This window comes from Babylonia areolata, chromosome 3 (assembly GCF_041734735.1).
Source record: "Babylonia areolata isolate BAREFJ2019XMU chromosome 3, ASM4173473v1, whole genome shotgun sequence".
In the NCBI taxonomy this organism is placed as follows: Eukaryota; Metazoa; Mollusca; class Gastropoda; order Neogastropoda; family Buccinidae; genus Babylonia; species Babylonia areolata.
In genome coordinates this window covers 64,784,136-64,811,214 of record NC_134878.1, presented here as the reverse complement: position 1 = coordinate 64,811,214, position 27,079 = coordinate 64,784,136, and the positions used below count along the sequence as shown (strand labels likewise).

General features: G+C 42.5%; 2 protein-coding genes across 3 annotated transcripts in view; one reads left to right on the top strand and one right to left on the bottom strand.

Annotated features, from left to right (window-relative positions):
• Window positions 1-5,123: 5,123 nt before the first annotated feature.
• Window positions 5,124-10,428, top strand: LOC143280208 (dnaJ homolog subfamily B member 1-like). Its single transcript, XM_076584830.1, has one exon. It carries the CDS (start codon window positions 5,256-5,258, stop codon window positions 6,309-6,311), a length of 1,056 nt encoding a protein of 351 aa, XP_076440945.1. The 5' UTR covers window positions 5,124-5,255; the 3' UTR covers window positions 6,312-10,428.
• Window positions 10,429-11,579: 1,151 nt separating this feature from the next.
• LOC143280206 (DNA repair and recombination protein RAD54-like) overlaps window positions 11,580-27,079 on the bottom strand; it is a 35,454-nt gene continuing 19,954 nt past the window's right edge. For both annotated transcript variants that reach the window (XM_076584828.1, XM_076584829.1), the window contains exons 17-21: window positions 24,368-24,491; window positions 20,187-20,265; window positions 19,730-19,909; window positions 18,151-18,314; window positions 11,580-17,061 (exon numbers count right to left, since the gene is read on the bottom strand). In XM_076584828.1, coding sequence (XP_076440943.1) covers window positions 16,860-17,061; window positions 18,151-18,314; window positions 19,730-19,909; window positions 20,187-20,265; window positions 24,368-24,491 — 749 coding nt within the window. In that variant the 3' untranslated portion in view covers window positions 11,580-16,859. The remainder of the gene's footprint in view (window positions 17,062-18,150; window positions 18,315-19,729; window positions 19,910-20,186; window positions 20,266-24,367; window positions 24,492-27,079) is intronic.

Genomic DNA, 27,079 nt, shown 5'->3' with positions numbered 1-27,079 from the left:
TCCTTGTTTGACGAAAATAATTCCATCGTGTACCCATGTGTCACTGATCTTATGTCTCTTATAATTCCTGGCCATCCATGCGACCTCTGCACGCTCCTTGGTGAGGTCGTGGTTCACGAAGATCCGAAGTGCCGCAGAACGAGATCCTGACGGCTGGGTGGGTCTGGTCAGGGTGGCCAGTCAGCATCAGGAACAGCTTCTTGCAGTCCACAGAGCTAAAGTCCAACTAGTTGAACTGAAATAACCAATCTTTGCTTGCCCTAGTGACACTATGTGAATGACTGACAGATTCACTGCTTAATCCCAATTTGTCCAATTCAACAGACTGATCTGATTCGCTACAATTCAACCCACTTGTCTATACACATTCTATGATGACAGGTTCACCCGTTTACGTCACAAAGAGATTGGGGAGACAGGACAATACAACTCTCGGCATGTTAGCCAGCATGGATCAAAGTTCGCATTAGCATAAATTTTCCCTAGCTTACGTTCTGAAGTCCCGCCATCTACGTCAGCTGCGTTCGTGGAAGGGGAGATGGGGAACGACTTGAAAGACAGGCCGCCACACGGGATGTTCCCCTCAGCACGGGGATTGCGGCAGACGTCACATAACCGCACGTGTTTCAACGACTAGGGCGGGTGACGCGGAGTCGTGGACCAAAGGCGCCGACTAGGTAGCAGGGGTGAGGAGGGAGGGTGGCGCGGGTGTCGGCGCGACCTCAAAGACTGGACTTTGGATGGAGTGGGAAGGGAGATAAGAAGGAGGGGTGGAAGTTGGGGGGGGGGGGAAGGGGACAGAGTGTGGGTGGTGGGGGTGACACTGTTGGCACACTATAACAACAATAACAACAACAATAATAATAATGATAATGATACTACTACTACTACTACTAACAATAATGATAATCATGATAATGATGATAATGTTAATGATAATTATGAAAAAGAAAACAAACGAACAAACACACACACAAGGGGCTGTGTCCATTCTTCAGAAGTCGACAGGCCCCTGCTGAAAATCATTTGACAATAACTGCGCTCAATGTGGAGAAAAACAAAACAAAAACAAACCCAAACCCAATGAAGGATGTGGGAGTTATGTTTTTTCTTCTAAATTTTTACTGCTTGTGACCATTCTCTCAAAAACAATGTGTGATTTCCAACCAATTTATGTTATTAAAAAAACAAAAACAAAACTTATTCAGCATTAAGATCATGGAAAGTTACAAAAACAAAACTGATTCAGCATTAAGATCATGGAAAGTTACTAAAACAAAACTGATTCAGCATTAAGATCATGGAAAGTTACTAAAACAAAACTGATTCAACATTAAGATCACGGAAAGTTACTAAAACAAAACTGATTCAGCATTAAGATCATGGAAAGTTACTAAAACAAAACTCCTATCCTCTGAGGAGATCCACAGCTGGTTCTGAAGGCCCAACCATCACCCATCCCCTGCCCCTCCATGCACAACACACACGACCTCCTCCGCACTTCTCAACCCCCCAACCCCCCCCCCCCCCCCCCAAACGCAACACTAACACACACACTCCCCCCCCCCCCCCCAAAAAAAAAACAAAAAAAAAAACCCAAAAAAACCTTGGGATATCAGGAGACCCATACAGCCAAAAGCGATTTGGATCACCCCCCGCTCACTCCGTTGTACCACTCTCAGATGGTTAAACTGGTAGTGTCGGAAATCCTATAACCCCACTCCTGTCCTCGGGCTCTCGCGAGGGGATCATCCAGCAATGGGGCCTGACCCGAACTGGACTCTGTCACAGTCGCTGCAGGGTGTATCCATGGCTGTGCCAGGCGTGCGATGAAGAAAACAAATGTCACAATTGAGAATGACACATGATGTACAAATGACACAAGAGACGACCACACACCCGGCGCGTCGGGCGGCTGGTGGGGGCGCGTGGTGTCCCGGGTGCCGCCGCGGGGTTCTTTGGGGAGGGGCGGGGTGGGGGGGAGGGGGGGGCTCGGCGCTCCCCCTCTCGCCGGGCTCTCTTCCTCCTTTGCCGTCGGCCACACCATAAAAAAAAAATTACCAACACCACCACCACAAACACTGCAACAACACCACCAACACAAAAAAGCAGAACCCTTAGCAACAACGAAACGCAAAACCCACAAACCACACAAACAATCCTCATAAGGCAAAACTAACAAAACCTAACCCCTACACCACAGCACAACCACAGTCAGCACAAGCAGTCAACATTACAAACACACAACCCCCAAATCATACCAATACATCCCCATTACAACAGCAACACACACAACCCCATACACACCAACCACACTAACAACCCCCTACCATCAAACACACACTGACAACCCCAACCACACAAACGAACAACCCCTACCACCAAACGCACACAACCCCATCCACAAAAACAAAAACAACCCTCTTACCATCAAACATATGTTATAGTGTGCCAGCAGTGTCACCCCCCACCACCTGCACTCTGTCCCCCTTCCCTCCCCACCCCTTCGTCCCCCCCCCCCCCCCCCCTTCTTATCTCCCTTCCCGCTCCATCCAAAGTCCAGTCTTTGAGGTCGCGCCGACACCGCGCCACACTCCCTCTTTCCACCCACCTCCTCACCCCACTCCCTAGTCGGCCCTCTTTGGTCAGAGACGCCGCGTCACCCGCCCCAGCTATAGGAACACGTGCAGTTACGTGATGTCTGCCGCAATCCCCGTGCTGAGAAGAACATCCCGTGTGGCGGCCTGTCTTTCAAGTCGTTCCCCATCTCCCCTTCCATGAACGCAGCCGACGTAGATGGCAGGACTTCGGGATGAAGCTAGGGGGAATTTATGCAAAATCTATCCTCGACCCGGTCGGCATGATGCTCTGATGTTGTGTCTTCCTCACACACACCCCCCCCACCTCCCCCCTTCTCTTTGTGACGTTAAATGTTAGACTTGGCGTCACAGTGTATACACAAGCAGGTTTTGTTGGCGAATCAGATCAAACCGCGTTGAAAGAGGAAACCAACATAGGAATAGCGGATATGTCAATCAGTCTCTCAACTCCAAGACCAGCCAAGATTGGTTACTTTGGTTCATCCAATTGGGGAGTGTTGTAGCTTGCATTATTATACACAGTATGTTGGGGGAAGGGATAAAACCAGTCAGCACAGCCAGTTCTCAGCTGTCTCCCAGAAGAACTGACTGACACAGGGTGACTGACTGATCAGTTTCAGTTTCACTTTCACTTTCTCAAGGAGGCGTCACTGCGTTCAGACAAATCCATACACGCTACACCACATCTGTTGAGCAGATGCCTGACCAGCAGCATAACCCAACGCGCTTAGTCAGGCCTTGAGTGCATGCTTACATATTTGTGTACCTATGAAAGTGGATTTCATTTTACGTAATTTCGCCAGAGGACAACACTCTCGTTGCCATGGGTTCTTTTTCAGTGCGCCAAGTGCGTGCTGCACACGGGACCTCGGTTTATCGTCTCATCCGACAGACTAGACGCTCAGTTTGATTTTCCAGTCAAACTTGGGAGAAAGGGCGAGAGCGGGATTCGAACCCACACCCTCACGGACTCTCTGTATTGGCAGCTGAGCGTCTTAACCATTCTGCCACATTCCTCCTGATCAGTGATGTGAGGAACAAGGAAATCCCTGTTGGGCTGTGAGTACATGACTTGTAATGGTTTTATGTTATGTTGATAACTTAGTTATGTTGGGAAACTATGATTGTGTCAGTGAACAGCCAGTTTAAGTTGATCTTGTGGCTTGTGGAAAGAAAAGGGGTTAATGTGTGAGAGTTCCCCACTGAGAGAAGGACTGGCCTAAATCTTTTGAGTCCCCCCCCCCCTCCTATTTGGTTACAGATATCTTGTTCTGTATTTTTTTATGTATTACTTACTTGTTTTGTATAGTAGGTGGTGTTGGTTCAGTGTGAACTGAACAGATCTATAGGCTAACACATTGTCAGAGTGTGTTGAGGGTTTTTCATGTGTGTGTGCACATGGGGTAACAGCAAGTGTTATGGAACACATGTTTGATTTGTTAGTAGCTGTGGTAACATGTGTAGGAGTTGTGCTTTGTGTCAGTGGTTTACTTAGCTGTTAGTATTCTTAAAAAAGAAAATAATAATATAACTTGACATTTATCAGCGCTTTCCTCATTGCACAACTGATTAAAAGCGCTTTACAATTCACACACACACACGGCGGGCACGCATACGAAACACTCTCAGTCCTCAGTCACAATCACTGATGCACAATAAACATATATGATATGCGCATACAAACTCGTACGTACAATACAAACATACACGTACTCATATATAGGAATGCATACGTTCGACGCACACACGACAGTACAGCGTTACAAATATACATGCACAATCAACTAAATAAAAATTTGGGCCAACGGTAGGAACGGTGAGAGCTGTATGATAAATGGTTTCTCTACGAAGCCATTTGCAGCTTCGTCTTTTGTGAAGGACTATGACTCTGGAATTGGGAAGCTATTGCACTGACTTCAGTCTTAGTGCTGCAGCCTCATAAATTGGTGGTTCGTCGGCATCTGGGAACCGTCCCTACTTCGACTGTCCTAAAAACCCTCTTGGCCGAGACTCGGATGGGGGATTAACTGGGGCACGACACTCTCAACTAAAATCAAATTTTACGGTCCGGATTGTCATGACAGCAGATGCCTCCTCTCCTGTAAGCCGTGGTCATAGTCGGACACGCGACTATCAAACATATTGATAAAAAAAATTTCTTTAATCAAGCAAAAAAAAGGGGTTGATTTGGTGAATGTTCTAGTCAGTTTTAGTGGGGTTTTCCTGGTATGAGTCCTGTTGTTTAGAATAAAAAACATTCTGTGTTATTCTTATCATAATGTCCATGTAAAATTTATACGTCTCGATATCACAACTGAAGTGACTCGTACATACAGTTTCTCCATTCGTCTTTCCCAAAACACTTCGGGGGGTGTGGGGGAATCGTCTGCTTTTGCACCTTGTGACGCACATTGCGCCAAGAATATCGCACAATCTGATTGGTGGAATAGGACGGAAATTTCCGAGTTCCAGAACGTTCGGGTTTGTTCGGGAAGGTTCGTGAGTCACTTCCGGTGGATTATATCTCGGGGGCAGTGACGTCTTCTCCGCAGTCAAGCAACAGTTCCGTTGAGACGAGGACTGCTTCCAAACTTGTGCGCTCCCAGAAGCATTTCTTCATAACAGTTTGGTGTTTAAAAACTCACTGCATCATTGATGATGGGGAAAGACTATTATAAAATTCTCGGCGTGTCCAAGGACGCCTCGGAAGATGACTTGAAGAAAGCCTATCGCAAAATGGCTCTGAAGTACCACCCCGACAAGAACAAGTCCCCAGGAGCTGAAGAGAAGTTCAAGGAGATTGCTGAAGCTTACGATGTGTTGAGTGACCCCAAGAAGCGGGAGGTCTTCGACAGGTATGGTGAAGAAGGACTGAAAGGCGGTGCACCGCCTGGTGGTGGCACCGCAGGCTTCAACCCTGGTGCGGGAGGTTCGTACCAGTACACCTTCACAGGAGACCCGCACGAAACTTTCCGCATGTTTTTTGGTGATGAAAATCCCTTTGGCAGCTTTTTTGGCATGGGAAACACGCGTGGAAATATGTTCCATTTCGGACATTCAGCAGGTGATGATCAGATGGACGTCGACGATGATCCCTTTGCTCAGTTTGGCCGCGGACCATCCACGAGCTTCGGCCGTCAACCAGCGGGTCGTCGCAAACACCAGGACCCCGCCGTGGTGAAGGACTTGCAGGTATCTCTGGAAGAGGTGCTCACAGGTACCACCAAAAAACTGAAAATCACGCGCAAGGTTCTCAATCCAGATGGACGCTCTACACGAGTGGAGGACAAGATCTTGCAGATAGACGTCAAGCCAGGCTGGAAGTCTGGCACCAAAATCACCTTTCCCAAAGAGGGGGATCAGACCCCAAACAACATCCCAGCAGACATTGTGTTTGTGATTAAAGACAAGCCCCATCCCACCTTCACACGGGAAGGGCAGGACATTCGTTATAAGGCCAAGATCACGTTGCGTGATGCCTTGTGTGGAACTACCATCAGTGTACCCACGCTAGGAGGGCGCAAGATCCCCCTCACTTTGAGTGACATCATCAAACCAGGTTCTCAGCGCCGCATCCAAGGTGAGGGCTTACCTTTTGCCAAGCAGCCCATGAAAAAGGGGGATCTCATAATCGAGTTTGACATCAGATTTCCTGATAAGATTCCACCTGGTGCCAAAGACATCTTGAGGGATTGTATACCTTCTTCATAGATATTAGATAAATGGTGCACAGCAGGCAGTGAAAACTAAGATACCTTGGTTGTAACATGCTTCTCTTCAAAGCAAAAGTGGAAAAAAATATGGTCTGGGTATAGATATTCTTTTTATTTGCTCATTACTTGACTTGTTTAGTCTGTTGGATCATTGCTGTGATTGAAATACTAAACCAGTGTTGCAGATGTGCTGAATGTGATGTGAACATGTGCAGTTTGGTGAAATGAATCCCAGAAAAAAATATGCATGTTCATTTGAACCATGGCTGTGTAAGAAAAACATTTGAAACTGCTTCATTAACAGTGCCACCGTAACTGGACATTTTGACGGTTACCTTAGTGGGGTTTTTTTTTTTTTTCCAAATGCTGTTGAATAGTTAGTCATTTTACTTATTTATAAATGTGTCAGTATTTGCATTGAAAAAAAATATTACGTTTTTTTTTTTTAAGTTGTTGAAAGTAAATTGATTGGTGTGAAAAGAAATACACTGCTTGTTTACCTCAATACTTGGGCAATATGTTTTTTGTAAAGAAAAAGAAGTGTGCATTTGTCTAAACTGATTTCCCATTTATTTAAAGTGCATTGCTTATTATGTTAACCAGTGATTAATGTCACTCCTTTGTATTCAGTTGATTAACTTTATTTCAAAGCGACTGACTCTGTATGTGCCTTTGATTTTCATATCTATATTATCTGAAGTAATTTCAGATGCTGAAACCCTCTGTGAGACCAGTAAGACAGGGGCTCACATGTCTTTCAATTTTTTTTATATATATATTTTTTTAATATATATAATTGTTTGTTAACTAATTGGAGAACAGTGTGGTTTCATAAAACTCTGGTGTTGGAATACAAACATAGTGATAGTTACATAGTTAAGCATACGCTCTTCTCCCATCTCCTCTTTCCTCCTACACAAACTGTTCCTTCATCCCTCTACAGTTAGTCATTGTGATGATGCTATGCAGTAGTGACTCACTGGCTGAGATGCCAGCTTTAAGAAAAACACTGCCTCTGTTAGGCTTGCTGCCAAGTTCACCTCACAACATGGCAACTTGTAATAGAGGAGGGATGTAGAACTGGGCCAGGTTTTGGGAGTGTTTACTTCATCTACTAACTACTGGTTTGGAGAGAGCTGAACATGTATACAAGCACACACATATATATACAAGCACACACAGACACAAAAGAGGAGGTTTTTGTGTGTGCGTTTTTTTGTTTGTTTTTTGTTGGTTTTGTGTGTGTGTGTGTGTTTTCTCTCTTCTTTTTATGGTCTCAGTGCAGTTAAGCCTGAGATAATCAACTTTACTATTTTTAGACCAAGCTGACTCACCTCAGCTAACATTTTTACTCCACACCTGCCTCCCAAAAGTTTTTTCTCTTGGTGACACATGAGAGAGAAATTTCAGTTGAGATACTACCAGCAGTTTCTGTACATGATTGACTTTCTGGTGCTTATGAGTGAGTGTGTACAGCTTCAAAGTGGTTGTGTTCCAGTTGATAAATGTTGAGAATAAGCATCAACATGAATTGAACAGAAGAAACATGATCGTTACGCATGATTGACTTTTGTCTACCTGCCTGTGTTTGATGTTGAGGTTGTTGCTTTTTTTCATCTGAGAAAGTAAAATCTCGTTCTTTTACTAGTTTTAGTTTGCAGTTTACATGATTTGCCATTGAAAACCATTTATTTGGACTGAAGAGAAATCAAAATGCTTCAAGTGTCCCTTTATTTTTATTTTATTGATTGAGATGTAGCATACCTCCTTTTATTTCTAAATTATTTCAGAATTGTCCCCAAATGATAGATAACTGATCTATATATATATATACAGAAAAAAAGTAATGCCATGGGTAGTCTTGAGAAAGACAAGACAACGAATGGGTTTTTTTTTTACGCGACTGAAACTAGTGATCGAGATGAACAAGCAGATTGTGATGTGATGTTATGACTGTAATTATGTGGTTGGAATCATTGTCTAAATTTGGTTTGAATGTGATGGAAGTGAGTGTGTCGGGTGGAAATCTCATTCAGTCTGTAATGTGTCAACTTAATTTACCGTTGGTGACTGGATTTTTTTGGTGTTTTTTTTGTTTTGTTTTTGTTGATGTTATAACCTGTAACCTCCACAATGTACTTGTAGGCTTACTGTATGGTTACTGGTGATGTAAATAATTGGAGAAGTCAAAGTATGTAAGATTAAGACAAACTTTCTGTTTTCTGTATTTCAGGAGGCATGTGTCATGTGTCTTTATAAATGTTTATAAAATTCATAGAAGATATATGATATATGTATGATTGTGGATGTATGTGGCTGTAAGATAAACTAAAAGGCTGTACAAAACTGTATAAATTAAAAGGGTACAAGAGAATCTATCCCAGATATATTCATTTTGGTTTGCGGGCAAGGTTCTGAAGAAGATGCGGTTACCTTTGTCATTCGCAAAATTTTAGTGCCTGTTTGCAATAAAGTAAATGAAAATAACATTCCTGTGTCCATGTGTGTGTGCATTTTTGAGTAGGTGAATTAAGACTGTGCTTGATTTGTGTGTGTGCATGAGTGAATGAGAAAGAAAATGAAATTGAGAATATAATCAGTAGTTTATAGTATTACTTGTATTATTATCAATGCATCGTTCATGCTGTTTTCTATTTGCCTGGCACTTTGCTTTTGAAATTAAAATAACAACAGGGGACTACCACCGTATAGATCAGTGCTTACCAAACCAGAACAAAATATTTACAGCAGATCCCAACCCACCCCTCCTCCCCCAACCTCTGCATCAGGGAAAAAAATATAGAACTATGTACAGTGATTGACAGGGATGAGAATGAATGCTACTAAAATTAAAGGTCTGAAGTTATTGTAATATTTACTCATACTCTGGATTTTATTGTACTAATTTTGTCCTGAAACAGTAACACTGTTGATTTTAACTTGTGTAATTTTTTTGCCTTTTTTGTCCTATGTTTTTTTTTATATCAGCTATTATACATTATTTATTGTGGAATATCCAGTATCATTTTGCCAGGGACAACTTTCGGACAGTTAGAATTATGAAAAAGGCAGTGTGGCAACAATATGCCTTTTTTCATAGGTCCTTTTTCCTGCAGTGTGTATAATTCTCACGTGTAAATTTATACTATTTGAGTATTTCACAGTAGGCAAAGAAAAGAACAGTGATGTTGATCGTGCACATCTTGATTATTCAGGCAAAGAATAGAACAGTGATCTTGATCTTGCACATCTTGTTTATTCACACCAGCAGCCGAAGTGACTGTACAGACTTCACTGTTCAAGAGAGAATTTTATGCAGTTGGATAAAAAGGACTTGTGATCGGTATGAAAGGAAGTAACAGTATTGCGACACTGCCTTTTTTCCTCTTTTTTTAAATATAAAATTTTCCGTCATCCAAATGAGAAGAAATCTGCTTTTGGTTTGATTTCTTCTTCTCATCTGCGTTGTGGGTTGCAGCTCCCATGTTCACTCGTATGTATTTTCGGGGGTGTGCATGCTGGGTATGTTCTTGTTTCCATAACCCACCGAATGCTGACACGGATTACAGGATCTTTAACATGCGTATTTGAGATTAGAACCCGGGACCCTCAGATTGAAAGTCCAATGCGTCAACCATTCGGCTATTGCACCCGTCAAGGTTTGATATAGTTTTCTACTCACCATTAGTCCATGCCAACTTTCAGCACAATGCTGGTTTTTTAAGAAAGTCTGTGCAGTTTATTTTCATGTTTTCTGACCATTAGTGAGTCACTCAAACGTCGATGATTTATATTTTTCACATTTTTGGGCAGTACTCAGTGAATCCTTAAGTACTGTATTGACAAAGTCTCCACCAGTTTACATGTGTTTGTTAAAGAAACTAGATAATTGTTGCCCCTGCAGATACTGTCCATTCTTTAGATCGTAAAGTCTGTGAGATCTTCCTGACCTGCATAACAGAATGGTAATAAATATTGTGATTGTTCCTGTATACCCAGGTGGAAAAAAAGAACTATTTTTCCTGATCACTATTTCTCAACCAGCCAGTCGCACACGCCCAGCAGAGTGATGATGTTTAATTGTTAGAATGTGTGTAGAATTTATACTGATGTATTGTTGGGGCTGTTTACAACACTTAAAAGTATATATATTGAGTCAGGTGTGTTTAACATATAGATTGGGCTATTTATTAGACTTAAATTTAAAAGTAATTTCTAATATCACAGTTTGTGTAGGTATTATTTGGTGACTTTATAAATTATATTAAATTTTATGTCCGTTTCATTTTCAAATTTGATCAGTTGATTTGGAACTTTTTATGCATTATGATTTTTTTTTTTAAATTGATGAGGTTTTGGTGGTTGTTTTTAAAAAAAAATGTATTCTAAAGAAATTGCCAAATTTGAAAGTGACTGCTACTCGGTTTTCATGCTGTTACTTTAGAAACTTTCTTGAACAAATTATAGACAAGGAAATGTTATTCATGCAAATAAATACATTATGTAAAAGTTGTCATTGCCACATACTGTTTGACTTGCCTCACCATAAGTACTGAAAATAGTTAACACTCAAAACGCTCCAGTTTTTATACCTTTCTCCTCCATACTTCAGCACACCTACATAGGCAACAGCATTCTTGTTATAAGAAGACCTCACTCTGTAGTTGTCACAGAGAACCATATTTTATTCAGAGAGACAGGTAGCAAGATTAGGAGACTTAAGACATAAGCGTGATGGACAAATCCCACAATGACAGATTTATGACATAGACTCGACACAGATTCGTAGACCAGAGAGGAAAGGGTGAAAAACCCGGTTCTCCCTCTTCACTTTTGTTGGAAGAATTTCACCTCTGTTGGAAGAATTTTTATTAAACAATGAATGTGTTGAACATGTGTTGGAGATCATTTTTGGATTTGTTTTCCACATTTGCTTAATTGACTTCAAGATGTCACACTGTTAATAGGCATATACTTCACCTAATACTTCACCTATGTTGGAAGATTTTATTGGACAGTCATCAGTCTGTTGTCACTTTGTTTGAAAAAAGTCAGTTGGAGATCATTTTTGGTTTTGTTTTCCACATTTATGGTAAAGATGACTAGAAACGTTGCACTATATATATATATATATATGATCACACACCATTATAATGTTTTACTTTTATGCACCAAAATAAATATATGAAGAAAAAACATTGTAACTTGTAAAGATACACAGAGATATGTCTTTTTTTCCCTCCCCCCCCCCCCCCCCCTTTTTTTTTTTTGTGGGAGCAAGGTTTATAAATTGATTAAGAACACAACAGAAACAGCTGATTCAAGAAAGAGTGTTGACAGCACAAAGATATTTTTAGAAAGGATCATTTCCTGATGACAGCTCTGAGACATTTTTGGAAAGCATAATTTCAAGATCTGCATCGAGAAAGGCAAGGCATACATGTAATTATGTGTGGTCCTGAAGTAAAGTGAACTTTTTGAAAAAAGACAGGGTGCAGGGTGCCGCTTTCTCATTTTTCCGATGGTAAATCTACATAGGGTTTTGTGATCTTTCAGCTTTAAAGCATTCCTTCCTACACATAAAAGCTATAATATAATGTCAGCCTGTAAACAAAGAACAGTGTCCATTTTTCATTTTAGAATTTATTTGTTCACAAAACAGAATACACATCTGACCGTAGAAAGGTACTCAAAAAAAACAACTATCCATTCATTTGGATAATTTTACATAAACTTTGGAGAAATAAATTGTGTATGTTTTTTAAGTTCTGAGTGCTGTTGTTATATACAGTTCTACAAATTTGAAATGCAACCAAACACATACTGAAACATCATAAATTTCTATTTTGAAACAATCACTTGCAAACACTGAAATGTAGTCACCAACATATTTGAACAGTGTTTGATGATTTTTTGATAAGGTACTAGTCACCAATTTTAATCATTCTCTTCCATGACTGAAATATATCTGCCCACACACACAGTCCAGTGTTTGATGATTTTTTGATAAGGTACTAGTCACCAATTTTGATCATTCTCTTCCATGACTGAAATATATCTGCCCACACACACAGTCATCTCAACAAAATGGTCAGCCCCCCACCCCCACCTTCAAAAAATAAATCCAAAGAAAATCTTTCAAAAAATGTCTCTTACAATGTTATGTTCACAAATTTCAGTGTGCATACACTTAATGACTTATCCACCACAAAATGAGTCAGATGTCACCCCCATTTAAAAAAAAAAATTGAGGTGACTATGATTTAATGCTCTATCTAACCGTGAACAGTAACACTTTTTTCAAATCAAACACTCAGTGCCTGTGCTTAGAACTATTAAAAAAAAAATTACCCATCCAAAAGTACTTTGAGAAAACATAATAATAAGATTTCAATCAAATTCAAATTCATGTCATCATTGGGAATGTGGTGTTTTAAAGGCAATTTGCGCACTGTTGTCTGTAGTATTAGCAATAACATTTTCCAGATTTGCATTTACACAAAGAAATGATTACTGAATCAGAATCTCTGAATTCCAAATACAATGTACTTCACGTTATTGATAATGTACCTGCGCCTACTTGTAAATTGCAGCCAGTCATGGTGAAAAGTCACTTAAATTAACACATGGTCATTGACACACATACATGCAGTGACTCACACTCACACATACAAAATGCCACCCAGAAATGAACACCTCCAGATGCTCAGTCAAGCATTAAATTCAGGCAACATACGCAGGTGTCGCACTGACACAGTGAACACAGCACTAAACAGCAAGACCTAACTTGTGCGGGCTTTCATGTCTGGAGTTCGGCAGCGACATGAACAATAATTCATGAACACTATTTGTGGTTCTTCATAAGGTTAATGTAGAAAGTTTTCTCTTCTCTCTCTAAGTTTCTTTTTAAGGAAGAGATTGTGTGGCCGTGGCAACACATGTACTGCAGACAGTGCAGCAGGAGGCTTGGGGAGGTTCAAAAAGAGTTCTCAGTTCTTGTCCTGGCAATACATGTACTGCAGACAGTACAGCAGGAGGCTTGGGGAGGTTCAAAAAGAGTTCTCAGTTCTTGTCCTGGCAATACATGTACTGCAGACAGTGCAGCAGGAGGCTTGGGGAGGTTCAAAAAGAGTTCTCAGTTCTTGTCCTGGCAATACATGTACTGCAGACAGTGCAGCAGGAGGCTTGGGGAGGTTCAAAAAGAGTTCTCAGTTCTTGTCCTGGCAATACATGTACTGCAGACAGTGCAGCAGGAGGCTTGGGGAGGTTCAAAAAGAGTTCTCAGTTCTTGTCCTGGCAATACATGTACTGCAGACAGTGCAGCAGGAGGCTTGGGGAGGTTCAAAAAGAGTTCTCAGTTCTTGTCCTGGCAATACATGTACTGCAGACAGTGCAGCAGGAGGCTTGGGGAGGTTCAAAAAGAGTTCTCAGTTCTTGTCCTGGCAATACATGTACTGCAGACAGTGCAGTAGGAGGCTTGGGGAGGTTCAAAAAGAGTTCTCAGTTCTTGTCCTGGCAATACATGTACTGCAGACAGTGCAGCAGGAGGCTTGGGGAGGTTCAAAAAGAGTTCTCAGTTCTTGTCCTGGCAATACATGTACTGCAGACAGTGCAGCAGGAGGCTTGGGGAGGTTCAAAAAGAGTTCTCAGTTCTTGTCCTGGCAATACATGTACTGCAGACAGTGCAGCAGGAGGCTTGGGGAGGTTCAAAAAGAGTTCTCAATTCTTGTCCTGGCAATACATGTACTGCAGACAGTGCAGCAGGAGGCTTGGGGAGGTTCAAAAAGAGTTCTCAGTTCTTGTCCTGGCAATACATGTACTGCAGACAGTGCAGCAGGAGGCTTGGGGAGGTTCAAAAAGAGTTCTCAATTCTTGTCCTGGCAATACATGTACTGCAGACAGTGCAGCAGGAGGCTTGGGGAGGTTCAAAAAGAGTTCTCAGTTCTTGTCCTGGCAATACATGTACTGCAGACAGTGCAGTAGGAGGCTTGGGGAGGTTCAAAAAGAGTTCTCAGTTCTTGTCCTGGCAATACATGTACTGCAGACAGTGCAGCAGGAGGCTTGGGGAGGTTCAAAAAGAGTTCTCAGTTCTTGTCCTGGCAATACATGTACTGCAGACAGTGCAGCAGGAGGCTTGGGGAGGTTCAAAAAGAGTTCTCAGTTCTTGTCCTGGCAATACATGTACTGCAGACAGTGCAGCAGGAGGCTTGGGGAGGTTCAAAAAGAGTTCTCAATTCTTGTCCTGGCAATACATGTACTGCAGACAGTGCAGCAGGAGGCTTGGGGAGGTTCAAAAAGAGTTCTCAGTTCTTGTCCTGGCAACACATGTACTGCAGACAGTGCAGTAGGAGGCTTGGGGAGGTTCAAAAAGAGTTCTCAATTCTTGTCACTGTTATCACCATCTCAACTTTTGCAATTCTCCCATCTGAAAGGCAATAAAAAGTACACATTAGTTCCAAGTCTGCTTTAAGTTTTTATTAGTTCCGTTGTTTGTTTTGTGTTCATATATATACATGATGAAGTATAGTGAGTGTACAAGTAAATTTCATTTGTGCATACCATGAAAATTACTAAAAGTAAATGCTACTAACAACGTTACAACATGGAATGGGAAATGTACTGACTTAATAAAAACCTTGTAGTGCTCGATTTGATTTTCAAATCAAAAGTATTTGGAACATGAATACCATCAGAACTTTCAATTGCAAACACCTGCTTCTCAGGGTTGGGATGCTGTCATTGTGTTACCAACCCACAAAGAGGCAGATCAAAACTGGGGATTTCTAGATCAAAACAGGATAGAAATTCCAAAACGAACAATGGTAAAAGCACAATTTTTACTCATATACTCAAATTACAACATACTGAAAACATTTCTTTATCATTTGATCTAAATCTCAAAATAATGTAACACCTGCGTGCAGACCATTCACACAAACAAAGTCTTTACCAAAAGAAGGTAGATTTCTTTTCCTGAATGCAACGAATGCTGGGGTAAACCTGTTGTAAGAACACATTTCAAGACCTTTATGAACACTAAGCTACATGTAAGAAAAGTACCGGTATTGTAATGCCATTTTCTGAGCTGGCAATTGCAACAGGAAAGCCTGTTTGTATGTTGACTTGTTCTTCCATACATTAAATACAGCTTTGCTTCAAACTGTGTCTGAAAAAGTAATATGATGATGGGTGAACATGACAAGACACAGTATTACCAACAAACACAGAGAACAGAAATGGACACCAAAAGGTGCTGCACACTGTGGAGGAGAGGGCTGCCCTGCGGTCCCCCCCAGCACAGCAGCACTCCCTGTTCGGCCAGTATGGGCCCCATTTTGTCAGCCACAGGGCAGAAAAGAGAACAGAAATGGACAACCAAAAGGTGCTGCACACTGTGGAGGAGAGGGCTGCCCTGCGGTCCACCCCAGCACAGCAGCACTCCCTGTTCGGCCAGTATGGGCCCCATTTTGTCAGCCACAGGGCAGAGAAGAGAACAGAAATGGACACCAAAAGGTGCTGCACACTGTGGAGGAGAGGGCTGCCCTGCGGTCCACCCCAGCACAGCAGCACTCCCTGTTCGGCCAGTATGGGCCCCATTTTGTCAGCCACAGGGCAGAGAAGAGAACAGAAATGGACACCAAAAGGTGCTGCACACTGTGGAGGAGAGGGCTGCCCTGCGGTCCACCCCAGCACAGCAGCACTCCCTGTTCGGCCAGTATGGGCCCCATTTTGTCAGCCACAGGGCAGAAAAGAGAACAGAAATGGACAACCAAAAGGTGCTGCACACATCTGCATACATGACGCAAGCAATACGTTATTGATAATGAATATGTAAACTTATCAATAAGGTATCAAAATAGATGAAAATTGTTTTTAAGTTGTGAACACGGTACTGCATTTGTTTTCGCATGGAAACACTACTTGCAACATATAAAAAAAAAAACCAATCAGCAGCAACATTATCATGCTTTGACAACTGTATGTCATATGTCCATATCAAACTACTTTCATACAGAAGCACAGGGTGAAACGGTTTCATATTATCATTTTTCTTCAAAAGGCCTATATCACAAAAATGAGCATGCACAATCCGAAACAATGATCAGATGGCTGGAAAGCAAAACAAGAACAGAAAGCACCATATATACATGTTGATGCATGTGCAGTTGATAGACGTCTCTCTCCCCTATCTACTCAACCCTCACTTTTTCACTACCACCATTCCATTTTGTTTGAGGGTCAGTCCTTATTTCAGCCCTTCAATTCTTAACAAAACCATAAATACACACAATCATTTCACAAACAATCGCTTCAAAATTAGTCAAGAAAGGTCCAACAATGATAATCACGAGACTGATAATGGCCCATCCCACCTCTGGAATAAATCCAATCCACATACTTTGCTTTCATCCTCAAACATTTCTTCAGTCTTTCGAGAACAACTAGTATACTCCTTGGATTCAGTGGTTCCGCTTTCTTCTTCAAGTCTGTATCAAACATTCTGATCACGCAGAAAGTCTGTCACACCCAGTAGCAGTATAGAGTCTCAAACAGTTTTGCGTTGTTCTTCATGAGACCAGTGGTGGAAGACAAAGGAGATGGTGGAGTTCCACACCCCCTTCAGCACCACGTCACTCAGACCTTTCTTGTCGGCGCAGTGGTTCCACTGGGACAGGTCGGCATTGCAGTCACTGCCCTCTGGCGGCCCCTTCACCTGGATGTTGTTCACACACCGCCGACACCTGAACCTGCATTGATCAACGAAGATGGGTCTTGAAATGATTTGAACCATATCAGAACTGCAGTACAATGAATACCACCAGTAAAAGTGTCTGTTGCCCATGCCATCCCATCTGACACTTCAATTTCTATATCAGGGAGGCCTGTATCAAAACTCATTTTGACTGATGGCAATGCAATCTATTACAAGACTGATGCATATGCTCCCAACTCAACTGTCAGGTGTGTTTGATTTACTGGCAGATGCTGAAAGCCTGTTCAGTGCACACAAAATTCAGTACAAAGACTGTTAATCACTTCTTGTTTTGAACACATCTGACACAGTTTACTGTCTGCCAAAAAAAATGACATGACCTAGTTTTTCACAAAAGAAAAGATAAAAAAAAACAGGGAAATTGGGTCTGTACATGAATCAAAGCAGAAATGAATGACATGTACCACAGTTAAAAAATTTCAGTGCCTGCCAGTGGGAGTCACTGAGGGTGTCTGTCACTCACTTGTCATGGGTGTCACTGAGGGTGTCTGTCACTTGTCATGGGTGTCACTGAGGGTGTCTGTCACTTGTCATGGGTGTCACTGAGGGTGTATGTCACTTGTCATGGGTGTCATTGAGGGTGTCTGTCACTCACTTGTCATGGGAGTCATTGAGGGTGTATGTCACTTGTCATGGGTGTCACCGAGGGTGTATGTCACTTGTCATGGGTGTCATCGAGGGTGTCTGTCACTTACTTGTCATGGGTGTCACTGAGGGTGTCTGTCACTTGTCATGGGTGTCACTGAGGGTGTCTGTCACTTGTCATGGGTGTCACTGAGGGTGTCTGTCACTTACTTGTCATGGGTGTCACTGAGGGTGTCTGTCACTTGTCATGGGTGTCACTGAGGGTGTTGTCATGGGTGTCACTGAGGGTGTCTGTCACTCACTTGTCATGGGTGTCACTGAGGGTGTCTGTCACTTACTTGTCATGGGTGTCACTGAGGGTGCCTGTCACATATTTGTCATGGGTGTCACTGAGGGTGTCTGTCACTTGTCATGGGTGTCACTGAGGGTGTCTGTCTCTTACTTGTCATGGGTGTCACTGAGGGTGTCTGTCACTTACTTGTCATGGGTGTCACTGAAAGTGTCCTCATTGAGGGTGAAGAGGTCACGGAGGTCACCCAGCGAGAAGTGTCGCTCCACGTCCTCCTCCTTGTCAACCACACAGCTGCTCAACGCCTTCTTGTGGGCCTGCCGCTGAAAGATCTTCTCCTCAATCGTGCCCGTCTGCCACACACACACACACACACACACACAACACATCAATTCATAACATTACCTTGTAGTGACTTAGTAAGGTAACGCATTCAAAAGAAGCGAAAGATTCTGAGCATACAGGAACAAATCCAACAAATGTGGTGGTGGCCTTGTGGTAACGCGTTCACGAAATGCAAGTGAATCTGAGCAAGCTGGATCGAATCCCACACTTGTCAGAATTGATTCCACTTCAACTGGACCTTGAGAGGTGGTCTGGATGCTAGCCATTCAGAAAAGACAATAAACTGAGGTCCTGTGTGCAGCATGCGCTTAGCCCACAGCAACAAAACGGTTGTCAATTGAAAAATTCTGTAGAAAAATTCACTTTGATAGTAAAACAAATGCACTTTCAGACCGAAAGAATAAAGGGCAGTGCTGGACAGTGGCAATGCATTCTCCCTAAATTTCACACACAGAAAAGTGTTACAACAAAAAAGTAACGCAGTACAATGAGGATTCGAATCCATTGTTACACAACAAATAACATTCAAGGATAGTCCTTGGATATTCCAGTTGTCAGGATTTAAGGCTTTAGACAGATTCAGGGACAATTCTCCAATGTACTGAGATCATATCTGGGCATCCCATGTAGTTTTTGTGTCAAAGCTGACCCCTAAAACATGTGTTTAGTATGCACAAGTCTAAATTCAGTGAGGTGTTCATTCTTTATGCTATCTGCCCACACAATAGGTCTGCATGTGAAATATTGCTCTGTGTCTGTCTGTCTGAAAATGCTCACCAAAATGAACCAGATGATGCCCACACAATAGGTCTGCATCTGAAATATTGCTCTGTGTCTGTCTGTCTGAAAATGCTCACCAAAATGAACCAGATGATGCCCACACAATAGGTCTGCATGTGAAATATTGTTCTGTGTCTGTCTGTCTGAAAATGCTCACCAAAATGAACCAGATGATGCCCACACAATAGGTCTGCATGTGAAATATTGCTCTGTGTCTGTCTGTCTGAAAATGCTCAGCAAAATGAACCAGATGATGCCCACACAATAGGTCTGCATGTGAAATATTGCTCTGTGTCTGTCTGTCTGAAAATGCTCACCAAAATGAACCAGATGATGCCCACACAATAGGTCTGCATGTGAAATATTGTTCTGTGTCTGTCTGTCTGAAAATGCTCACCAAAATGAACCAGATGATGTGTTCCCTCCTTTGTCCAGATGACAAACAAAAGCTTACTGTAGTGACAATCAATTTGCCAACCAATAATAATAATAATAATGGATACTTACATAGCACACTATCCAGAAATCTGCTCTTGGTACTTTACAAAACACTTCTGTTTCCATGACACATTGCATCAATATTAGTCCACACACTAAAATGTGACTGAAAATGATAACACAGCTTCAGGCTGGATATGCTTACTGCGATGAGTCGGTAAATGAAGCACTGTTTCTTCTGGCCGTCTCTCCAGCATCGCGCCATGGCCTGGTCATCATTAGCAGGGTTCCAGTCAGGGTCAAACATCACCAGGCGGTTGGCGCCAATCAAGTTCAGGCCACACCCCCCGGCCTTACTGCTCAGCATGAAGATGAATTCTGGGGTCTGAAAAAGACAGCGGGCATGATTTCAGCTGATAAATACTTTGAAATACAAGCATTAAAAAAAGCACTTTTGAAGTAGGATATATGTGCAAACATTGCATTAACATAGTGATGTATTACTATTAGTAAGTTTAAACAAAACACACACATACATTTCTGAACATAGATGTTACCATATTTTTATGACAATGTCTATGGCAAGAAAAAAAAAAAGCAAATATCTTATAATACTCTCTACACCTACACATGCCTGAAAAGTACCACAGTTTTCAACTCACACTGGGGTCATTGAAGCGTTCCACAATCTTGGCTCGTTTCTTGATGGACATGGAGCCATCCAACCGCACAAACTGGTAACTGAAACATCCACATTCACCTCTCAGTGGTGACTCTTATCACTCTGACACGTTCATACGCTGTCATTCATTAACGCACAGTTTCAGTTTCTCAAGGAGAGGTCAATGTGTTCTGACAAATCCATACATACGTTACACCACATCTGTTAAGCAGATGCCTGGCCAGCAGCAATAACCCAGTAGTCAGGCCTTAAGTGCCTACATACATAATTGTGTACCTATCAGAGTGGATTTCTTCCACAGAATTTTGCCACTTATGCTGCCATGGTTTCTTTTTCATGCGGCACACAGAACTTTAGTGTCTGATCCAATGACAAGACACTCAGTTTGATGTCCCAGTCATAAGTTCTGATCCAATGACAAGACACTCAGTTTGATGTCCCAGTCATAAGTTCTGATCCAATGACAAGACACTCAGTTTGATGTCCCAGTCATAAGTTCTGATCGAATGACAAGACACTCAGTTTGATGTCCCAGTCATAAGTTCTGATCGAATGACAAGACACTCAGTTTGATGTCCCAGTCATAAGTTCTGATCGAATGACAAGACACTCAGTTTGATGTCCCAGTCATAAGTTCTGATCGAATGACAAGACACTCAGTTTGATGTCCCAGTCATAAGTTCTGATCAAATGACAAGACACTCAGTTTGATGTCCCAGTCATAAGTTCTGATCCAATGACAAGACACTCAGTTTGATGTCCCAGTCATAAGTTCTGATCAAATGACAAGACACTCAGTTTGATGTCCCAGTCATAAGTTCTGATCCAATGACAAGACGCTCAGTTTGATGTCCCAGTCATAAGTTCTGATCCAATGACAAGACACTCAGTTTGATGTCCCAGTCATAAGTTCTGATCCAATGACAAGACACTCAGTTTGATGTCCCAGTCATAAGTTCTGATCCAATGACAAGACACTCAGTTTGATGTCCCAGTCATAAGGTCTGATCAAATGACAAGACACTCAGTTTGATGTCCCAGTCATAAGTTCTGGTCGAATGACAAGACACTCAGTTTGATGTCCCAGTCATAAGTTCTGATCCAATGACAAGACACTCAGTTTGATGTCCCAGTCATAAGTTCTGATCCAATGACAAGACACTCAGTTTGATGTCCCAGTCATAAGGTCTGATCAAATGACAAGACACTCAGTTTGATGTCCCAGTCATAAGTTCTGATCAAATGACAAGACACTCAGTTTAATGTCCCAGTCATAAGTTCTGATCCAATGACAAGACACTCAGTTTGATGTCCCAGTCATAAGTTCTGGTCGAATGACAAGACACTCAGTTTGATGTCCCAGTCATAAGTTCTGATCAAATGACAAGACACTCAGTTTAATGTCCCAGTCATAAGTTCTGATCAAATGACAAGACACTCAGTTTGATGTCCCAGTCATAAGTTCTGATCCAATGACAAGACACTCAGTTTGATGTCCCAGTCATAAGTTCTGATCGAATGACAAGACACTCAGTTTGATGTCCCAGTCATAAGTTCTGATCGAATGACAAGACACTCAGTTTGATGTCCCAGTCATAAGTTCTGATCCAATGACAAGACACTCAGTTTGATGTCCCAGTCATAAGTTCTGATCGAATGACAAGACACTCAGTTTGATGTCCCAGTCATAAGTTCTGATCGAATGACAAGACACTCAGTTTGATGTCCCAGTCATAAGTTCTGATCCAATGACAAGACACTCAGTTTGATGTCCCAGTCATAAGTTCTGATCCAATGACAAGACACTCAGTTTGATGTCCCAGTCATAAGTTCTGATCAAATGACAAGACACTGAGTTTGATGTCCCAGTCGTAAGTTCTAATCGAATGACAAGACACTCAGTTTGATGTCCCAGTCATAAGTTCTGATCCAATGACAAGACACTCAGTTTGATGTCCCAGTCATAAGTTCTGATCCAATGACAAGACGCTCAGTTTGATGTCCCAGTCATAAGTTCTGATCCAATGACAAGACACTCAGTTTGATGTCCCAGTCATAAGTTCTGATCCAATGACAAGACGCTCAGTTTGATGTCCCAGTCATAAGTTCTGATCCAATGACAAGACACTCAGTTTGATGTCCCAGTCATAAGTTCTGATCCAATGACAAGACACTCAGTTTGATGTCCCAGTCATAAGTTCTGATCGAATGACAAGACACTCAGTTTGATGTCCCAGTCATAAGTTCTGATCGAATGACAAGACACTCAGTTTGATGTCCCAGTCATAAGTTCTGATCAAATGACAAGACACTCAGTTTGATGTCCCAGTCATAAGTTCTGATGGAATGACAAGACACTCAGTTTGATGTCCCAGTCATAAGTTCTGATCCAATGACAAGACACTCAGTTTGATGTCCCAGTCATAAGTTCTGATCCAATGACAAGACGCTCAGTTTGATGTCCCAGTCATAAGTTCTGATCCAATGACAAGACACTCAGTTTGATGTCCCAGTCATAAGTTCTGATCCAATGACAAGACACTCAGTTTGATGTCCCAGTCATAAGTTCTGATCGAATGACAAGACACTCAGTTTGATGTCCCAGTCATAAGTTCTGTTCGAATGACAAGACACTCAGTTTGATGTCCCAGTCATAAGTTCTGATCAAATGACAAGACACTCAGTTTGATGTCCCAGTCATAAGTTCTGATGGAATGACAAGACACTCAGTTTGATGTCCCAGTCATAAGTTCTGATCCAATGACAAGACACTCAGTTTGATGTCCCAGTCATAAGTTCTGATCCAATGACAAGACACTCAGTTTGATGTCCCAGTCATAAGTTCTGATCCAATGACAAGACACTCAGTTTGATGTCCCAGTCATAAGTTCTGATCCAATGACAAGACACTCAGTTTGATGTCCCAGTCATAAGTTCTGATCCAATGACAAGACACTCAGTTTGATGTCCCAGTCATAAGTTCTGATCCAATGACAAGACACTCAGTTTGATGTCCCAGTCATACGTTCTGATCCAATGACAAGACACTCAGTTTGATGTCCCAGTCATAAGTTCTGATCAAATGACAAGACACTCAGTTTAATGTCCCAGTCATAAGTTCTGATCCAATGACAAGACACTCAGTTTGATGTCCCAGTCATAAGTTCTGGTCGAATGACAAGGCACTCAGTTTGATGTCCCAGTCATAAGTTCTGATCCAATGACAAGACACTCAGTTTGATGTCCCAGTCATAAGTTCTGATCAAATGACAAGACACTCAGTTTGATGTCCCAGTCATAAGTTCTGATCCAATGACAAGACACTCAGTTTGATGTCCCAGTCATAAGTTCTGATCGAATGACAAGACACTCAGTTTGATGTCCCAGTCATAAGTTCTGATCCAATGACAAGACACTCAGTTTGATGTCCCAGTCATAAGTTCTGATCCAATGACAAGACACTCAGTTTGATGTCCCAGTCATAAGTTCTGATCCAATGACAAGACACTCAGTTTGATGTCCCAGTCATAAGTTCTGATCCAATGACAAGACACTGATGTCCCAGTCAAACTTGGGAGAAAGGGCAAGACACAGATTCCAACTCAGACACTCAGGGACTGGATTGGCAGATAAGTATCTTATTCATTTCTCTCAACGCACACAACCAGATGCTGTTGATGTCTGCTTGTGCTGCCTGCCACTTTTCCAGACGTCATGATCTGTTCCACCTTGGCAATGACTCAATTCCACAAACTTGTTTTGTTTTCAGTCTCAAACAGTCTTACTTGTTCCTCTGAGAATAACTAGTGTCTACTTCTTGTAAGCTTCTTGTTGTCTCAAACAGTTTGGTTTTCTTTTTGAAGTTTAGATCAGTTTGTCATACTTGACTGCATCAACAAAAAATGTATAAAAAAACCCAAAAAAAAATTGTACATGTACACGTGTAAATTCAAATCTGCTTGGACTCCCTGTTTTGCAGGTGTTGTGAATAAAAACAAAAACAAATTACAGACAAAGAAAAGAATAACTCAGTAAACCAAAAAGACATGTTCACACACACATTAAATACACTCACAACAGAACACATACACGACGCAAACACACAAAACAACACAAACATACACACAACCCAACACAACACAGTCAAACGAACAGCATTACCATCGCTGCCTGCAGAGTTTTTCAAAGAGGTCCAGGGTCTGGGTGTAGTTGGACACCAGCACCACCTTGTCGCTGGTGGTGGCTTTGATCAGTGCCAGCAGTGTGTCCAGTACCATCACCTTTCCTGCAGCCCACAACCACCTGTCTTCTCATCACAGGTGTAACACTACCTTCCCTTTCCTGTGGCCCACAACCACCTGTCTTCTCATCACAGGTGTAACACTACCTTCTGTGTCCCTTTCCTGTGGCCCACAACCACCTGTCTTCTCATCACAGGTGTAAGTAACGCTACCTTCTGTGTCCCTTTCCTGTGGCCCACAACCACCTGTCTTCTCATCACAGGTGTAACACTACCTTGTGTGTCCCTTTCCTGCGGCCCACAACCACCTGTCTTCTCATCACAGGTGTAACACTACCTTCTGTGTCCCTTTCCTGCGGCCCACAACCACCTGTCTTCTCATCACAGGTGTAACACTACCTTCTGTGTCCCTTTCCTGCGGCCTACAACCACCTGTCTTCTCATCACAGGTGTAACACTACCTTCTGTGTCCCTTTCCTGTGGCCTACAACCACCTGTCTTCTCATCACAGGTGTAACACTACCTTCTGTGTCCCTTTCCTGTGGCCTACAACCACCTGTCTTCTCATCACAGGTGTAACACTACCTTCTGTGTCCCTTTCCTGTGGCCTACAACCACCTGTCTTCTCATCACAGGTGTAACACTACCTTCTGTTTCCCTTTCCTGTGGCCCACAATCACCTGTCTTCTCATCACAGGTGTAACACTACCTTCTGTGTCCCTTTCCTGTGGCCCACAACCACCTGTCTTCTCATCACAGGTGTAACCCTACCTTCTGTGTCCCTTTCCTGTGGCCCACAACCACCTGTCTTCTCATCACAGGTGTAACACTACCTTCTGTGTCCCTTTCCTGCGGCCCACAACCACCTGTCTTCTCATCACAGGTGTAACACTACCTTCTGTGTCCCTTTCCTGCGGCCCACAACCACCTGTCTTCTAATCACAGGTGTAACACTACCTTCTGTGTCCCTTTCCTGTGGCCCACCATCACCTGTCTTCTCATCACAGGTGTAACACTACCTTCTGTGTCCCTTTCCTGCGGCCCACAACCACCTGTCTTCTCATCACAGGTGTAACACTACCTTCTGTGTCCCTTTCCTGTGGCCCACAACCACCTGTCTTCTCATCACAGGTGTAACACTACCTTCTGTGTCCCTTTCCTGTGGCCCACAACCACCTGTCTTCTCATCACAGGTGTAACACTACCTTCTGTGTCCCTTTCCTGCGGCCCACAACCACCTGTCTTCTCATCACAGGTGTAACGCTTCCTCCATGGGATTCCAGGGCCCTTTCAGTCTAAATAGCATCCCCAATTCTGGAAATTCTGTGCCAGAAATTTCATCTTTTCTATTGTACTCTCTGTTTCTGCCCTTTTCTTCCTTCAATGTTGTCTAGTATTTCTACCTTCCCTCTTCGTTCTCCTTTCTTTTCTTCTAGCAATCCTTGACACTTCTTTCTCACTTTTTCGCAGTCTATGATGTTTTGTCTGTACTGTTTTGTTCTGGCGATTAGGTAGTGATGTTATTAACACTGGGATGGGCATATGCTGTGTGTTCTGCAGTGTTATTTGCCCATATGGCCTTTTTTCAAATTTTTTTTATGTGTGACTTTGAAGGGGTGTTTTTTTCATCCTTTTCTTGCATCATTTTTGCAGTCTGTGGATGGTCAATAAAGCAGAAGGGCTGACGTCCTCAGCATAGTCTAGTCTTAATTGCCTTAAGGAGCTCAATGGTTAAGATAGTGTCATGAACTGTACGGTTTTGCAGGTTTTGTTTGTGTGCGTGTGTGTGTGTGTGTGTGTGTAGGTGTGTGCCTCACAATTTTTGTGTTCAAAATGGTAACTTTTTTCTATTAGTTGGGCTGTCCTGATAAAGCCCTGAGTGGTGGACTGGACTAGAAGCAGCAACAATGACAGACCAAAGGAAACATGACTGACATCAAACAGGGACTGAGCTTTGACAGACCAAAGGAAACGTGACTGACATCAAACAGGGACTGAGCTTTGACAGACCAAAGGAAACATGACTGACATCAAACAGGGACTGAGCTTTGACAGACCAAAGGAAACGTGACTGACATCAAACAGGGACTGAGCTTTGACAGACCAAAGGAAACATGACTGACATCAAACAGGGACTGAGCTTTGACAGACCAAAGGAAACATGACTGACATCAAACAGGGACTGAGCTTTGACAGACCAAAGGAAACATGACTGACATCAAACAGGGACTGAGCTTTGACAGACCAAAGGAAACGTGACTGACATCAAACAGGGACTGAGCTTTGACAGACCAAAGGAAATGTGACTGACATCAAACAGGGACTGAGCTTTGACAGACCAAAGGAAACGTGACTGACATCAAACAGGGACTGAGCTTTGACAGACCACAGGAAACATGACTGACATCAAACAGGGACTGAGCTTTGACAGACCACAGGAAACATGACTGACATCAAACAGGGACTGAGCTTTGACAGACCAAAGGAAACATGACTGACATCAAACAGGGACTGAGCTTTGCCAGACCAAAGGAAACATGACTGACATCACAGACCAAAGGAAACGTGACTGACATCAAACAGGGACTGAGCTTTGACAGACCACTGACATCAAACAGGGACTGAGCTTTGAC